The 17,710-nt window shown below is 52.1% G+C and overlaps 3 protein-coding genes across 5 annotated transcripts in view; 2 read left to right on the top strand and 1 right to left on the bottom strand.

Moving 5' to 3' along the window:
• The window catches only part of SFTPC (surfactant protein C), a 62,240-nt gene extending 48,158 nt beyond the window's left edge, over window positions 1-14,082 (bottom strand). Inside the window, exon 1 of the mRNA XM_044663494.1 lies at window positions 13,892-14,082. Within this exon, the coding sequence (XP_044519429.1) occupies window positions 13,892-14,011 (120 nt within the window). The 5' untranslated portion in view covers window positions 14,012-14,082. The remainder of the gene's footprint in view (window positions 1-13,891) is intronic.
• Window positions 1,546-6,590, top strand: REEP4 (receptor accessory protein 4). Of its 3 annotated transcripts, XM_044663491.1 has the most exons (8): window positions 1,546-1,879; window positions 2,842-2,914; window positions 3,555-3,631; window positions 3,725-3,845; window positions 4,509-4,622; window positions 5,136-5,271; window positions 5,630-5,784; window positions 5,876-6,590. In XM_044663491.1, the coding sequence occupies exons 1-8, from the start codon at window positions 1,848-1,850 to the stop codon at window positions 5,942-5,944; spliced, it is 777 nt and encodes a 258-aa protein (XP_044519426.1). In that variant the 5' UTR covers window positions 1,546-1,847; the 3' UTR covers window positions 5,945-6,590. The 3 variants fall into 3 exon arrangements, with proteins under 3 accessions (XP_044519426.1, XP_044519427.1, XP_044519425.1); XM_044663492.1 differs by lacking the exon at window positions 1,546-1,879 and having other exon boundaries at window positions 2,592-2,914; window positions 5,630-5,775; XM_044663490.1 differs by lacking the exon at window positions 1,546-1,879 and having other exon boundaries at window positions 2,594-2,914.
• A 2,941-nt stretch (window positions 14,083-17,023) lies between the features above and the next one.
• On the top strand, window positions 17,024-17,709 carry HRURF (HR upstream open reading frame). The gene has a single exon (XM_044663504.1). It carries the CDS (start codon window positions 17,592-17,594, stop codon window positions 17,694-17,696), a length of 105 nt encoding a protein of 34 aa, XP_044519439.1. The 5' UTR covers window positions 17,024-17,591; the 3' UTR covers window positions 17,697-17,709.
• Window position 17,710: the final 1 nt, after the last annotated feature.

Genomic DNA, 17,710 nt, shown 5'->3' on the forward strand with positions numbered 1-17,710 from the left:
TTTGATATGAATATAGACTTTTATCCTATTAGTTAGGTCTACCGTAAAAATTTATATTCACATGTGTTAGCAATTTGCTGTAATTAGTGCTACCCCCTCTCTCAGAACTGGGCTCAAAAAAATCCCAGCTTCTTGCTCCTTCTTATAGATGTTCATTGTTATTGTTGTTTGTCCTTTGTTTTCAAAGAGGACCAGTGACATCACAGGATGATGTCTTGATTTGTGCATGAATTAATTGGATTTAAGCAAGGCAGATTTGTATAAAGTCACCCACCTCACTCTCTTAGCATAATAGAAATTAAAAGGTTAAGACAAAAGGCGACAAACTGGGAGATGGCTCAGGATGCAGCGGATGACTCCTGCTTCTTCCATTTCTAACCAAGCTCTGCAGTGTTCCCCAGCTCCTGCTTCTGCCACCTTCTTGTCCTTTGGAACAAGTTGTTCTCAACTGCTCTTTCAATCAGGGGAAGTCTTCACAATCCTGGGGTGGCCGTCTACCTAACTCACCTAGTTGAGGTTCCTCAGTTCCCCTCAGCCTGATTAAGCTCTTCTGCCCAGACAGTTTTATCTGTGTGGCCACTGTGTATTTTACAGCTTTCTGGAGCCACTTGTGAGAGCTGGGTGGCAGGTGGACACCCTCTGAAAAGGGCTCATACGATCCTCACACGGGAGGTGCTAGTCCTCCTTGCACACCTATACACCCCGAGTTTATTATCACCTATAGAAAGCCCCCCCAAAACTGCTTACAACACTGGCAATTCATTGGGCTTTGAGGATGTTTCCCCATAGGATTCCCCAGTTTCCTAAACTGACCATTCATGAAGTATACTGTCTTATTCCCTTTTTAGGGGTCTCTTAAGGTGTATAAAAGCGCCCCTCAGACTAACAGGATTCTTGACGTGAGGAGTTCTTGCATCCAATTGCTTCGGGATTTCCAGTTTCCTTAAATTGAAACGTGATCCATCGGGGCTCTGCCTCAGTTCCCTTTTGTTTCAGATGGGATTTCTGCAGCCCCCGTAAGCAGAAGGAATACACTTCGATATGGCATAGGGGAAATAGCAGGGTACTGTTGGAGAACATGGGTTTGAATCCTGTTACTTCCTAAGTATGAAATACTCCATTGCCCCAGAACCTCAATTTCCACATTGGAAAGACAGGCAGGTTGGATCAGAATGCTTTTTCATGTCCTTTCCACTTCTAGATCTGTGGTCGTATGTTCGCTAAGATTTCTCCTAGACTTTAAATCCCCCAGTCCCTTCTCCCCTATGTTCTCCCTAGCGCCTCTGCAGGCTCCCTGGTGTCAGCAGCCAGCCAGCAGGGACAGGCCACGGCCCCTTTAAGGCTTAGCTCTCTAGCCCCCTGGCTGTTGCAGCCTTCCGGGCTGTGGTTCCCACTGCGCCTGCGCCAGCTGGGGCCTCGGGGATTGGACCAAAGTTAGGTCAGTGCAACTTTCAAGTCAGTTGCAAACTCCGCCTCGGGGCCCGACGGGGCGGTAGCTGCTGTAGCAGCTACAACTGCAGCGGCTGAGGCAGTGGCGGCGGCGGCGGCGGCGGGGCCGGGACAGAGCAGCCGCGGAGTCGTGCGGCGGCGGCGGCGGCCGGAGAAGAGCTGCGAGCGAGCGACCAAGTCGAGCACCCCGCTTCTGCGCCTCCCCCCCATCTACCTTCTTTGCCCCTCACCATTCCCCAACCAACGAGGGGTAGCGGCCGGGCGCCAGTCACCTAGGACTCCCGGAGCACCCCTTCCCCACTCCGGGCGCCTCCATCCCTCTTCGGAGCCTCTTCCCCTGCCTCGATTTCCCCTGGGCACCGCAACCCCTTCCCCGCCAACTCCCCTCAGCTGGCAGGATGGTGTCCTGGGTGATCTCCCGTTTGGTGGTGTGAGTATCGGGACCCGAGGGTGGGGAAGAGGCGGCCTGGCCCGTAGGCACTCGTCCCACTTCTGTCCCAGGACCAACTTCCTTCCACGTGCCCCTTTGGAGCCGCCCCCAAACCCACCCAACCTTCCCCCATAAAAGGCCCTAGTCCTCCCTGAGTTGCTAGGCACAAGGGAAGTAGGGGACATTCCATAGCTGATGGTAGCTAGTAGGAAGACGAATTGGTCATAGCTTGAGAATCTGGTTGCCTGTTTCCTGCCCGAGTAACCACGTGACTTACCCCCCCTGGTCTCCAGGTTAATAATTCATCCTCTTAGAGCTGGGGAGGAATACATGTCCCCTTGCACTTATACAGACCCACACAGTTCAAATACATATTTTCTTGCATTGCCACACAGAGACACACACAGTACAAATATGTTTCCTTGCATTAACACACATAAACACATACAAATGCATGTCTCCTTGCATTGACACAAACACTCCAAAACAAATACATGTCACCTTGCACTGACACGAGTTCTTACAAAGTCTTTGCTGCTTTTGCTCCACCCTCTTTGAGCATGGAAGATTTGCCTTGTGTACTCACCCTGTGGGAGGCCACTGCAGGCCTGGGCAGGTTTTAGGGATGTTTGTTAGCGGTGGGATGGGGAAGGGGCCTTCAGGGCTCTGAATCAGGGATCAGGAACACTAGCTCTGCAAATTCAGAAACAAACACTGTCAGTATATGGGAGGTAAGGATAGGCAGCAGAGGGTAGAGGCTTAGAGACCATAACAGTGGCAGAAGGGAAGATTTGTAGTCTGGAAAATGTAGGTTCAAGTCCCAGCTCTCCCATTGTATCATTGGGAAAGTTGTTTCCCTTCTCTGGAGCCTCAGTTGTCTCTGCCATAAAATGAAGGAGTTGGGCTCTAATTGGGCTTCTGATGAGCCTTTCCCCTTCTATTTCCTCCTCTCCCTCATCCAGGCTGGTGTTTGGAATGCTGTACCCTGCCTACGCCTCCTATAAGGCTGTGAAGACTAAGAATATCCGGGAATATGTGAGTGTAGACCTCTTTGTGATGGGGGCAGGAGGCAAGGCAGATGGCATAGCTAGGATAGAACAGCAGCTTGGTAGGGGGCAGTTTAGCATATTTATGGGAGTGGATTAAAGCAGGAGATAGGAGAGAAATAGACAATTATAGTGGAAAGAACACTGAACTGGGGAGGCAGAACCCCTGACTTTGACTCCATTTGTTACTTAATAGTTGGCTGTGAGCCATTTGCTTCATTGAGCAGAACCTCAATTTCCTCATCTGTTGAAGAAAATGCTACTACCCATGAGATATGGGATAATTTCTTTATAGTACCTTTTAGCAATAAATGTTATAGAAATATCAGCCATGATCACAGATGGGTGGCAGGGGATGGCAGTGATGGTGACCATCAGTAGGGCATTGATTGACAGGGTCTTCTAGAGGAAAGATGTTAAGGATGTTATCCCTGGGGTGGGAAGTGGCATCTATGGGGAGTGGAGGAAGCAGCAATAAGTTCTAGTGAGTATGAGTCTCCATAGAGGGAATGCAGCTGGACCAGCTTCTCCATGGAATGTCTTCACCACGTGGGCTAGTGGGGAGGGAAGAGGAGAGGCCGGGCAGCCTCTGCCTGACCCTATTACTCCCCTGTCTTCACCCCAATCAGGTCCGATGGATGATGTACTGGATTGTCTTCGCCTTCTTCATGACGGTAGAGACCTTCACAGACATCTTCATTTCCTGGTACGGGGATGATGGGTGACTAGGAACTGGAGAGGGCAAGGGCTGGCTGCTTCCTCCTCCTGATTCCATTCTGCCTTTGACCCTCTCTTACAGGTTCCCTTTCTATTATGAGATCAAGATAGCATTTGTGGTGTGGCTTCTCTCCCCTTATACCAAGGGCGCCAGCCTACTTTACAGGAAGTTTGTCCATCCAGCCCTTTCCTACCGGGAGAAGGTAGGCAGGAGAGAGACTGAATGGGATAGGGAAAGTCTTGAATTGATATTCAGGAGATCTGAACTCCAGTTCTGCCACTGATTTGATATTTGACCTTGGGCGAGGCACTTTCCATATCCAAGCTTCTGTTTACTCATCTGTAAAATGGAATCACTGTCCCTGTCCTCCCTGCCTTACAGGGTTGTTGTGAGGATCCAGTGCATACAGGAAGGTCCTCTGAGGAGTCCTAAAAAGTCTGCTATAATCTAATAGAAAATATTAGGACTGGCTCTGGCTGGGAAGGGAGACCTTTCTTAGGGATCTCAGAAAAAGTCCCTGGAAAGCAGGTTATGTCATGTATCTTGTCCAGTACACTGTAGACAGTCTTGTAGCAGACAGATCCTGAGGGCAGGAGGGAGGTGGAGTGGGGCAGGGACTAGAGCCAGCTTCCCTCTCTTCCAGGGTCTCATACTAGGTATAAAGGTATAAAGACGCAGAGCTGAAGTTTTATTCTTTTTATCTTTTTTTTTTTTTACAAAAATTACAAATTGCTCCCTGAAGAGAGAACCTGATTTGTTTTTACCTCCTATGACCAGTGTCTTGAATAAATGCTTGTTGAGTGAAGGGATGACGTGACTCTTGGACATGTCCCCTTCCTCATCCTTGACTTCCCTGCATCCCTAGGAAATTGACTCCTACATCGTGAAGGCAAAGGAGCGGAGCTATGAGACCGTGCTGAGCTTTGGGAAGCGGGGTCTGAACATCGCTGCCACTGCCGCGGTGCAGGCGGCTGCCAAGGTGCCAGCCCAGCCCTTTACCCTCAGTCCTCTGGGCACCTCTTCGGGGTGCTGGGAGGCGCCGCTCCTTCTTGGCGTGCAGGGAAAGGATCCCCAGGGAGGACACAGTTGCAAACGAGGTCCAGTTCTTACTTTCACTAAGTCATTAAGTCATCTGTAAAATGAGGGGTTTGGACTAGCCAGGATCTCTAAGGTCCTTTCCAGCTACAAATCTGTGATACCATAATTGTGATATGATACTTTGGGACTCAGAAGATCCTATTTCTGCTGCGTGAATGTGGGCAAGTAAATTTATCTAAAATCGCCGAGGCAGTTGCTAGCCCTAACACTTTATGAAAACCCCAGACTGTGCCCTCGTTCCCCGGGCAGAGGCGAATCTAATGCCCACTGGCCTGGGTACCTTCTCAGTAGTTCCAAACCTATTCCTGACTCCTCCTAGACTCAAGTTGGCTCCCTGTAGGCCTTCCCCATGGCCTTCTGTGTCCCCAGTGACCATCTTCTCCTTCCCCTGCAGAGTCAGGGTGCCTTGGCTGGCAGGCTTCGGAGCTTCTCCATGCAGGACCTGCGCTCCATCCCTGACAATCCTGCCCCACCCTACCAGGATCCTCTCTACCTGGAGGACCAGGAACTGCACCGGAGACCACCTATCAGTAGGAGGAAGGGGAGAGGGAGGCTGGTTGGGGGGGGGGGACCCCGGGAGCTGTGCCCAGGAAACAAGGCACTTCTCAGTGGCTGGAGTTGCCAAGATTACGTCCAAGTGGACAGGATGGCTATGGTATTTGGTAGAGCCAGGAAGGCCTCTAGGCAGGTCTCTTCCCTGTCCTTCTCTGTGACTGATGCTACTTTAGAGGAAACCTCTGAGGCTCGGGTGAAGCAGGGTAGCCTGGAAGCTGCTTGGGAACAGGCCCGAGGGGTAGCCATAGGGCAAAGGGGAGCTAGGCCCGGGTCAGCCCCGATGGGTGAATCGGAGAAGAGCACCCACTGAGGGGCGCCGTCTGTGTCTGCCAGGGTACCGTCCTGGGGGCCTGCAGGACAGCGACACCGAAGACGAGTGCTGGTCAGACTCTCAGACGAAGGCCCATACCCTTCCCCGCCCCCGCGAGAAGCCCCTGGTCCGGAGCCAGAGCCTCCGGATTGGCAAGAGGAAGCCGCTGGTGAGAGAGGTGAGGGGATGCCTCCCCCCCAGACCCCCGTGTGAAGCGCCAAAGGTCGCAGGCCGGCCGCACTCACCCGCCTCTCCCCTCTCCTCCGCAGACCACCTCACGCTCCTTGAAGGTTCGAACTCGGAAGAAGGCAGCGGCCCCGGCGGAGCTGGACAGCTAGTGGCCGCCGTCGCCCGTCCGCTCTACCTCCGGCCGCCTTGCCCCTTCTAACGCCCCATCCTCCAGATGTGGAGAGGCAGTCGGGGCGGGGGACGTTGGAAAAGGTGGGAAGGCCTCCTTTGTGTCGTGGTTTTCATCTCTCTCCACACGATCTCTCCTTGCCCCAGTGCCCTCGCCCTCAGCCACACTCTCTCCCCATCCGAGGGCCAGGGAGTGCTTGAGAGGGTCCCAGCCCCCTCCCCGGCCAGCCCGGCCTGGCTCCGGGGTCGGGAGGGCGGATGAAGGGTTCTTAATTCAAGTTGCTCAATGTGTCACCAGTTGCCAATGCCCAAGTTCTGTGTTTTCAGTATACCAAAGCAGTCCCTCCTTTGTGCCTTGACTCGAGGGTTATTTATTGCCCATCTTTTTTCTGCCATCGTCTTGCACCTCTGGCCCCTTCATGGTTCAGAGGTCAGGGGAGCCTTGATTGACCTTCTCGAATCCCAGGCCCAGCTTGGATCATTCCATCTCCCTCCCCATGTTACTTGACAGGCCTCTTCTGGGGGGGTCGTGTGTGCGTGTGTGTGTCGGTGTAAATATATGTGTATGTCTGTGTTGGTGTGTGGCCACGTTTGAATTGGTTTTGATAAATAAATACATGAATTTTCTCTTTGCTGTTTTTGTCTGCCTTCTCTCCCCTGCCCCAAAAGCCTTGAGGTTGGCCTCTCTTCCGCCTCCCCTGGAAGGCTCTAGTTTTTAGATGTTTGTTCCCTCCATGTCTGCTAGGGTATCCCTTACGCCTTGGGAGCTCAGGTCTGTGGGGTCTCCTTTTCCAAGGGAGCAGAAAAGGAGGCCCAGAAGGGCCTCCTATGCCAGTCAGCAGTCTGGCCCCCCAATTCAGAAGCTGATTTCCCAGACCTTGAGAACATTGCACCTTCAGGGAGAGGCCACAGGGGGGCAGCCACAGCGCCCGGTTATCTGGGCCTCATGGGCTCTGGGCCTCTCCCCTACAGCTGAAGCCTGATGGGGAAGCTTCAGGGCAGCCACGGTTCCAGGAGAGTCCAGCCGTTCTTGGCTGCTGGTACTCAGCGGCACCGGACAGATGCCTTCTGGAGGGAGGAATCCCCTTGTGTGGGCGGCCCATGGTGGCCAATAATCTCCACCATGCCCTCTTGGCCTGCCCCTGCTCGGCTCTGCCCTGCCCTGTCCTGCAAGCATGGGATAGACAGGCTCCCCCACCACTCAGCGTCTCCCTGGGACAAGGCTGCTTCTCTGCCTCTGGTCTGGCCCCATGTGGGTGCTGGACCCGTCCTTTGTGCCATAAGGCACTGGGAGGAGATGCTAGCTGGTGGTACAGCAGATATAGGTGCTGAACCCGGAGTCAAGAAGATGCCTCTTCCTGAGTTCAAATCTGGCCTCAGACAGTAGCTAACCCTGTTTGCCTCCTTTTCCTCCTCTGTAAAATGGGATGGAGAAGAAAATGGCAGACTAGTGTCTTTGCCAAGAAAATCCCAAATGGAATCATGAAGAGACGGACGCAACCAAGAGGACTAAACAGCTGGGAGTAGGAAGCCAGTGACCAGCAGCCGGTGTGGGATGGAGGAAGAAGAGAGGAAAGTGAGGCTGAAGAGTTCAGCTTAACTCTCAATTCAAAGATTTAACTGTGTCTTGGAGGAGATTAGAGAGAACTGGATGGGCCCAGCACGTTTCTTAGGAGGTTTCCCTGGCTGAAAGTGGCCATCATCAGTGGGTGAGAGCTTGGGATTTTCCTGGCCCTCTTGTTTGGAGGTTGAAAAGAACGAAGGACCACAGGGACTACCTGGAGGACCCCTGCCTGCCCTCTTGGGACCTTCCTAAGTTCTGACTTTTAAGGCTTGGCCCAGCAACAGTAGCAATTCCAAGCAAAACTATTGCTTGCCTGTGCATTACTTTCAGTAATTAATGCCTTGGAGCCACCCCTTCCTTTTCATGGGCAGAAATCCATGATTTTTTTTTTTTTTCGGCTTTGCCTCAAAGCACAGACCTGGCATCAGTGGGTAGGTGTTAAAGAAAGGCAAATTTTGGCTCAATTTAAGGAAGAACTTACTAAATAGAACTGTCCAAAAGTGGGCTGGTTGGAACAGCTAAGTTTGCACACTGGATAGAGCACCAAGCCTGGAGTCTGGAGGACCTGGGTTCAAATCTGGCCTCAGGCACTTCCTAGCTAGATGACACTAGTCAGATCACTTAATCCTGATAGTCTAGTCCTTGTCAATCTTCTGCTTTGAACTGATACTAAAGGGTGATAAGAATAGTTTCCCTAGGGAGCAACTAGGTGGCTCAGTGGATAGAGAACCAGGCCTAGAGACAGGAGGTCCTAGCTTCAAATCGGGCCTCAGATACTTCCCAGCTGTGTATGATCCTGGGCAGGCCACTTAACCCCCATTAGTAGCCCTTACCATTCTTCTGCCTTGGAACCAATACACAGTATTAATTCTAAGATAAAAGGTAAAAGTTAAAAAAAAATCATTTCCTCTCTCACTGGAGATGTTCAATAAATAATTGGATCACCACTTGACAGGTATTTAGAGACTTTTACTCAGGCATCAAACTAGACCTCTGAGGTACCTTCCAGCTCTTTTTTTTTTTTTTTTAAATCCTTACCTTCTGTCTTAGACTTAAATTAAACTTAATTTCCCACAGAGGTAAGGACTAGGCAACTAGGTTAAGTGACTTGCCCAGTGTCAAATAGCTAGGAAGGGTCTGAGACTAGATTTGAACCCAGAACTTCCTGTCTCTAGGAATGGCTCTCTGTCCATGGAGCCACCTGACTTCCCCCCCCTCCCCCACCATATCTTAATATTCCATATCCCAACATTCTCCTCTTTTCCTCTGTCTTGGGAAGTTACCCAACTCTTAAGATTCATGTTGTTAAGCATTCAGGTTACCTCTAGGTATGGAATCAAGGCGATCATCAACAGTTTAACAAAGTCTATAGAACAGTTGAACAAATCGATGGAATTCCAACTCTGCGTCTAGCCCCATATTTGACTCCGCTTTGGGGGATCCACAGGAAGGATCTCCTTCCTGGAGCTTTCAGCCATAGGCGAAGAGAAGAGGCTATTGGAAACAAGGCCACAGTAGATTTGGATGGGCCTGACATTGCTCAGGGAAGCCAGGAGAGGGCATCCATGTAGATTGGAAGGCTTCCAGGAGGAGGTGAGAGGAAGATAGAACTCGAGCGACCCCCACGCCCAAGACCTCGGGACTCTGTGCCAAGAACGTGGGAGCACATTGTTCCTGGCGTTCAAACCCCCCTCTCCGACCTCATCCCTCCACTCTTCCCCTAGAGTCCAGCCTTCCTCCTAACCGTACTTCAGTTCCCATCCAGTTATCTACTCGGGCCATCTCGCCTCTGATGACCAGACGGAACCCGGGACTCTCAGGGAGCTCCAGTCTGGGAAGCCCTCAACCCAACGGATTGGCGCCCCACTGTAGAGATACCAGCCCTTGGCCCGACGTACCGACCCACTGCCTTTAGATACTAGATGATTTTTTTTTTTAATCAATAGAATTTATCCCCTTCCTCTCCTCCCCCCACCATAGAAGGCATCATCCGGCAAATAGATGTGTCTACATAGGATGATGTATTTTTGTGTTTCCATCTTTCAGTTCATTCTCGGAGGTGAACGATCACGAGTCATTCCTCCGATATTCCACTGGGATGTTCTCTTGGTTCTACTCGTTTCGCTTCATAATCTCGAATAGTTCTTCATAAGTTTTAAAGAAGATAAATCTGGGGCAGCTGGGTAGCTCAGTGGATTGAGAGTCAGGCCTAGAGATGGGAGGTCCTGGGTTCAAATCAGGCCTCAGACACTTCCCAGCTGTGTGACTCTGGGCAGGTCACTTGACCCCCATTGCCTACCCTTACCACTCTTCCACCTATGAGCCAATACACAGAAGTTAAGGGTTTAAAAGGAAAAAAAAATAAATTAAAAAAAATTAAAAAAAAAAAAAAAGGAAGAAGATGAATGTGCTCTGACCAGGAGAACACTATGCAGTAACACAAGGAGTGTACAAGGATCAAGTGGGAAGGACTAAACCATTATCTGCAAAGCAAGATCCCAACATGAGCCCAGGGGGCACATGATGAAAAATGCTCTCAGCAGCCAAAGAAGGAACTTCTAGAATCTGACTGCAGATCAAAGCAGGCCATCTTCCACTCTATTTCCTTCCTGAGTTTTTTATTATATGTATATCTTTTTTTTTTAACCCTTTTTGTCTTAGAAGCAATACTTGTTCCAAGGCAGAAGAAGGGTAAGGGCTAGGCAATGAGCGTTAAGTGACTTATCTAGGGTCACACAGGTAGGAAGTATCTTGAGGTCAGATGGGAACCCAGGACCTCTTGTCTTCTGGACCTGGCTCTCAATCCCCTGAGCCACCCAGCTGCCCTCGGTAGGTGTCTTCTGTCACGGCATGAGCAATGCAGAAATAATGTGTGGCATGAAAGCACTGGTATAACCTATATCAGACTATCGCTTGGTAGGGGAGGAATGGAGAGAGGGAAAAAATCTGAATTCTAAGACATCAGAAAATAATTGTTAAAAATTGTTTCTACGTGTAAACTGTCCCCCCCCCTTCTTATGGCATAGTCCTATTCCATCATAATTCTAACTACAATTATTTAATTAATGCGCATCCCCTCAATTTCCAGCTCTTCTGGGCCACAAAGAGAGCTGCTATCAATGTTTTGGAACAATTGGGTTCTTTTCCTCCTTCCCTGATCTCCTGGGGAATGCCCAGTTTTATCTCTCTCAGATATCAGATCAGCCTACAGCTTTTCCTGCGTATCCATACCCTTCCTCTCCAAGCAGAACAAAACTCCCTTCCTTGGTCACTGCTCCCCTAAAGGCTGGACCTTCCCCCATTAGGACGTGAGCTCCTTGGGAGCAGTCAGGTAGCACAATGGGTAGAGCGCCCCGTCTGGAGTCCAGAACCTGGGCTCATATCTAGCCTTAGACACTTCCTAGCAAAGTGACCGCGGGCAAATCATTAAGACAGAAAGGATGAGTTTAAAAAACAAAAAAAGAAAGAAAGAAAGAATGTAAACTCCCTGAGGGCAGGGATTGTCTCTTTAAAAATGAGAGCCAGGCTTTGAAGAGAGGAGTCCTGAGTTCAAATGTGACCTCAGACACTTCCTAGCTGTATGATCCTGGGCAAGTCACTTAACCCCCATCACCTAGCCTTTAGCGCTCTTCTGCCTTGGAACCAATACATAATATTGATTCTGAGACAGAAGATAATGTTTAAAACAAAATACAGTAGGGCCCCGTAGCTGCATTCTAAGACCTACCATGGATGACTAAAACTGGATCTAAGCATAAATGAACACCTGCTGACTCCCTATGTGACGTGGTTTTCCTGCACATACATACTAATAAAGTTTAATTGACAAATTAAACACAGTAAGACATCATCAACACTAAATGCAGTAATTGTAGAGTATACCTTATTATACAGCACTGCACAGTAGTCCTGTCTTACCCGAGGGGGATTATGTCTAAGACCCCAGGAGATGCCTAACCCTATACAAAAAGTTCTGGCTTTAACTTTTTCTTTTTTTAAACCCTTACCTTCTGTCTCAGAATCAATACTAAGTATCCACTCCAAGGCAGAAGAGTATTAGAGCTAGGCAATGGGGGTGAAGTGACTTGCTCAGGATCACACAGCTAGAAAGTGTCTAAGGTCAAATTTGAACTCAGGACCTCCCATCTCAAGGCCTGGTTCTCCATCTACTTAGCCACCTACTTGGCCGCTTGCTTTATCTTTTAACATTTATGTTGGAAAATAAGATGGAAATAATCTTATAATTATATATTATATTTAATTATATATTATATTATATATGTCATATTTTATATATATATTATAATAATTACCACCATTGGTAATCATAACTGTGAATGGGAAGGGGTGGACACTCATGTTAACTTGCCTGCATGGTACCACACTCCCCCTTAGCTCAGTGCTCTGCAGCCTCCCATCTTCCCATTCCCCCTTCCACAAAAACAAAACAAAAACCTTAAAAAAAACCCATCCAAGGGACAGCAGAAGTACTGACTTGAGCCCTCCACAGCCAGTGCAGATTGTAGCTGGGAAGACCTCCAGCACAGATGGATGAGACTTTTTTTGCCCCACTTTCCTACCCAGACTTGGGGGAACTCAACCTCTAGGAGGCAAAATCATGAGATGAAGTGGGGGGGCTACTGTATTTATATTTTCGACTCTTAGTGCTTGGCACATAAGAAATGCTCAGATGCTTCTTTCTTTCTTTCCTTCCATCTTTCCTTTTTTCCTTCCTCTTTCCTTTCTTCTTTTCTTCCTTCTTTCCTTCCTTTCTTCCTTCCTTCCATCCTTCCTTTCTTCCTTCCTCTTTCCTTTCTTCATTCCTTCCTTCTTTCCTTCCTTCCTTTCTTCCTTCCTTCCATCCTTCCTTTCTTCCTTCCTCTTTCCTTTCTTTCTTCCTCCCTCCCTCCCTTCCTTCTTACATTCATTCATTCTGAAAGAAAAAAACCCACTTTTCTTGTCTTTGCTTCTGCTAAGGCTTCCTCCTCCAAAGTTCTCCTTCCTCTCTCCCTGTATCTGAATTCTGCAATGTGCAGATCAAGACCCACCTTTTCAGGAGCCTTCCCTAACCACCCCAGTCCCCAGCCATCTCTCCTTCCTCTCACATCTAATGGTAATTACCGGCCTTATACCACTAACCTTGGCACTAAAGCAAAGTGATCTCTTCTTATATTCTTTCCCCAACAAGATTGCCAACTCCCTGAGTGCAGGGACCATTCTTCTCTTTCAGAGTGGCTAACACAGTTCTGGGCACATAGTAGGTACCTAATGAACATTTGTCAATTGTACTCAGGTGTGCTGGGAAATCACCTTCCTCTCCCAGGCTCTACCATGCACCTGTGGAACGGCAGTAAAAGGGAAGAAGACAGCTTCCAAGCCTTGGAGCATCCTTTTGACTGCGGGTCAGATCAGTCCTGATCCAAGGCATCAGCTACTCCAATCTGGCTGTTCCTCGGAAGACCGAGGGGCTTCTCTCTGGGTTTATATTCTGGGCTGACCATTGATTAAGCCTTAAATCCTCTGCTCAGAACTAATACCCTCTCCAGCTCGGTTCGTACAGGACAGGTTTGCCACATTAAGATGATGAGTTTTTTGTCATTTCCTGAAGTATTTAAGTAGAAGCTGGGCTCCCGTCAGGCGTGCGATAGAGGGGATTTCTGGACTGGGTGGGAGTCTGGACTAAATGCACTCTGTGTTGTCTGGAAGATTTCAGTCTGATTTTATCTCTATGTAAAGGGTTCAACCTTAAGTTTCAGTCCCTCCCCCTGCCATTTTCTGCCTGGCCTCTGGGGTGGGAGTACAGAGGGGGTGGGGGGGGGAAGGGGGTCAAGCAGGGCATTCTAGGCCAACAAGTACACAAGGGGAACTCTACACAGCCACACTTCATCCTCCCTCATCCCTAATGACCACCGAGTCACAGAATGATAGAATTGGGGAGCTGGAAGAAAGCCCCGAGGTCGTCTAGGAGAACCCCCACGCTTCAAGCGGTCATCTCAGCATTGACCGAAAACAACGTCCAGCGACCGGGAAACCATTCCTTCCTAAGGCAGCACATTCCACTCCCGCTTGGAGAGCTTTTACTTGTTAGGAAGTTAACGCAAGCCTCGATCTGCCTCTCCCAATCCTCCCCCCACGGCTTCTCACTCTGTCCTCTGGGGCCAGGCAAGAACAAGTCTAATCCCTCTTCTGCATTACATCCCTTTCTCTGTCATGTCCATCCTTGACCCAGCCTGGGCCCCAGTGACCGGGTGGAGCTGGGCCTCTGGCTCCATGTCAGCCCTCCCAAGAGCAGCATTCCTTCCGGAGCCCACCCACCCACCATCTTCTCTCAATCCATCCCCTGTGAGGCGGAAGGCCAACTTACCTTCCTGCCCACGCCGGCCTCCTCTAGCCTCTCCTGTGCCACTCCTCTGTTGGGTTCTCTCTTTTGGTCCTTTCTTGCCCGGCTCTTCCCCTGGGATTTTCTCCTCCTCTGCCTCTCCATCTCCGGCGGGCTTCCTGGGCCAGCCTTTCTCCTCCATTTCAGACCGTGCTTCCCTCTCTCCTAAGTCTCAGTTTCCCTCCTCCCCGCTCCCCCCACCCACCCCGTCTCTGTCCTCCATGTGCACAGCACACACATGGCCCTGTTGCTGTATTTTTAGATGCCAGTTTCAGCAACGTAATTAGCCTCTTGTTTCAACACAGTCTTGGCCCTGGCCAGGGCCAGGTTGTCCTGGCTGGCACTGCCCCACCCTGGGTGGTGAGGGGGGAGAGCAAAGGGGAGGAGAGGAGAATTCGGTCCCATCCCCCTCCCCTAGCCCTGGGGTCAGAGCTTCCAGCAGCTGACCACAAATGACAGGGCCCCAGAGACCGGCCACCGAGATGCCCACGGCTCGGGGTGTGGTTGGGGGGGAGCCCCGGCAGGAGGCACGGGGAGGGTGGCTGGTCAGTACGAGGCGAAGCAGCTCGGAATGGAGGGCATCCTCGAGGCAGCTCCCTCTCCCTCCATTCAACAAACATTTATTAAACGTTTTCCTCCTCTCGGGAGGTTGGGGTGTCTGTTTAGGTGGGGAGAGGGTCATGCTTGGGAAAAGGAAGCAGAATCCCGCTGGGGAAGTGGAGAGTTTTGTGTCTACCACAGAGCCTTTCTTCAGCATTAAACTCCCTCCTTCCTGACCCATTTCTTCTCCCCCCTCCCCACCTCGGTCCTGGGGGCTCCCCGGGTAGCCCCCGAGACTCCCCAGCACAGGGGAGGCAGCCAGCCTCAGCTCTCTGTGGGATGGAGGGCTTGGGGAGGCAGGGCTAGGTGCCCAGACAGCCGCATGTGTAGGAGGGGATGTCCTCGGATGCCCTCCACCCGGCAGTCCCAGCTCTGACGTGGGTGCCCCCCCTTCCCTGCCCGGATTAGTGGCAGCTTGGCCTGGCTGTCCGGGGCTGCCCTCCCCCGGGCCAGGGGCTGCTCCAGCTGAGGGAGGCCCGGCTGGCCTGCCCAGGTAAGTGGCTCTGAGGAAAGGGGTGAAGGTGGGTGGAGCTCCCAAAGGCCCGTATGTTTGTGGCAGTTTCTGTGTTTGTGTTTGTGCTTGTCTGTGTGGGGGTTGGTTCGGGTCTGTGTCTGGGCACGCCTCTGTTTTGGGTATTGGTCGGCTTGCCTTTGTATGTGTGTCCATTTGTGTATCACTTTTTCCTGCGTGTATCCGTGTCCTTTCTGTGGGTTCCCACAGTGCTGCTCCACTCTGGGGCCAAGAGCCGATGACCCAACGGCCTTGGGCTGTGGGCTTGGCCCAGGAGGGCCCAACTGGAGCCAGAATCAGGGTGGGGTGGGGCTGGGAAGGGGACTCTCGCGGTACCCCATCTCCCCTCCTTCCCAGGTTCTCTAAGAGCCTGCACTGGGAACAGGGGCCCGGAGCAGCTGGGGTGAAGAGGAGTCACACACCCTGAGGAGAAATGCCTGGCCTGTCAGCCAGGAGTGACCACATCCAGAGATGTGGGAGAAGTGGGGCTCCAGCCTTCCCAAGAGCCCTCAGTGTCCCAAGGCCCAAACCAAATGCTTCTCCCACTGGTGCCGACTAGCTTGTTGGCTGCTGGTTGGGAGACACCAACAGAAGATGTGCAAATCCTGCCAGGACCACTGACCTGTCAGTGCCACCCTCTTACACTCCCTGAAGCTAGTCTCAGGACACTGACCGGGGAAAGCGGTAGAGTGGGCTCAGGAACAGAGATTCCCAGCTCTCCGTTCTCCCAGTCAGGACAGGTCTATCACAGTCTGGAAGGAGAGGCTATACTACTGGATGGGAATCTGTGTTCACATAGCACAAGCTCTAAAGGGCCCAGCTCCCTCTGGACCAGCCCTCTCCCCAAGCCCCACTCGGGATCCTTTCCTCCTCCAGCTTCTGTCCTCTTCAGCTTCTCACATTCCTTATTAGGCTGTCTTCTTCCTGGCTCAGAGCTCCACTGATGCTAGCCTGTCTCCAGGGTCCAGAGAAGGAAGCCTGCCCTCTTTCCTTCCCCTTCCCTCCCACCTGAATTCTCCACTTTGGGGAGAGTAGTTTGCTTTTGTGGGTGGGAGAGGTCCTCACACTCTCTTGGTCCCAGACTAGATAGAGGGCTGCCCTCTCCAGATCCAGACTCCCTTAAGGGAGTTAAGGGATGGGCAATGGGCGTCCAGGTGAAAGGAAACACCTGTTGAGTTGGTGTATGTGTGTGAATCTGTCTGGCTGTCTGTGAACCTGGTTGTGCTTCTTGAACCACCCCCACAGAGGAACCTTGATGCTTCCTTGGGTGGAAGGGTACCTCACTTTCCCATTTCCTCTCCCATTCTGGGTCCCTCCCTCTGAGCCACTCCCATCAACTGCTCTCCTATGCAGGGCATAGAAGCCCTGGGAACACTGGGGAGAACAGACCCATAGGATGCACAGCTGGAAGGGACCTTAGAGATCATCCTCTAGTCCAATCCCATCATTTACAAATAAGAAACCAAGAAACCTCAGGGACAGGTCCTGGGGGTAGATAATCGAAGGGTCTGGCTAAAGGAGAGAATGTTAGGGGGAAAAGGGGAGGGGGCTGGTTAAGACAGAAAGGTGTCCTTGGGCACAAAAGGAAAAAGGGTACAAAAATGTGTGTGTGTGTGTGTGTGTGTGTGTGTGTGTGTGTGAGAGAGAGAGAGAGAGAGAGAGAGAGAGAGAGAGAGAGAGAAACTCTCATGACATAGGACAGATGTTTCCCATCCTTGACCCCATGAGAACCTGACTGACACTGCCAGCAATGACACTGCCCCTTCCTATCCTGCCCTACCCTGGAGGGGGGGCGCCCCACCCCATGAATCCTGCCCAGCCCCTCCCGCCCTTTGCTCCAGTTCCCCAGCTTGGCACCTACTAGCGGGGTGCTGCCCGCCTGCCAGGCTCCGGGCCGGCCCACGGGAGGGTGGGGCCGCTGGGAAGCTGGCACGTTGCCCTGGGGGAGCCTCTCTCAGCAGGCGCCCGGGTGCCGCTGATGGGGGGGGGAGGGGGGAAACAAAGGACTCATTCTCTGGGTGCGCAGCCGGTGGCATCGCAGGGGCGTTGGCGGAAGCCCCCGGGGGCCAGGAGGGGGCAGGCCTGGGCGGGGCTGCAGAATCACGGGCTCCTGTTCCCCGCAGGGTGCAGGAGGAGTAAACCCGTGGAGCAGCTTTTCGGCTCCCCAGTTGCGCGTCCGGCGATGGCGATAGGAGGTCCTGCTGCGCTCTCTGTGCCGCTTGGTCTACACTAGCCGCGCAGCGCTGTGCTCACTTGGTGCCGCCTTCCAGGGCACCCCGATCGCCCCCCAACGACCCCTTCCCCTGGCCTCTCGGCCGCCTCCCCCCCCACTCTACCTTTTCCAATCCGGGGCACCTTCTTCCCCGGCTCAGCTTACTCCCCCTCGGGGAGTCCATTCCCCCCCTGCCCAGCTCACTCTCCCTCCGGGGAGCCCTTTCCCCAACCCCCGCCCAGCTCACTCTCCCTCCGGGGGCATCCGCTCCCCCCCGGGCCCAGCTCCCTCTCTCCCCGGGGCACCCGCTCCCCGGCCCGGCCCAGACCACCCAGAGGCGCAGCACGGAGTCTCGGCGGCCCATGGCGCAGCCCACAACCTCAGCCCAGAAGCTGGTGCGGCCCATCCGCGCAGTGTGCCGCATCCTGCAGATCCCGGAGTCTGACCCCTCCAACCTGCGGCCCTAGAGCGCCCCCGACTC

Source organism: Gracilinanus agilis, chromosome 2, assembly GCF_016433145.1.
Source record: "Gracilinanus agilis isolate LMUSP501 chromosome 2, AgileGrace, whole genome shotgun sequence".
NCBI classification, from domain to species: domain Eukaryota; kingdom Metazoa; phylum Chordata; class Mammalia; order Didelphimorphia; family Didelphidae; genus Gracilinanus; species Gracilinanus agilis.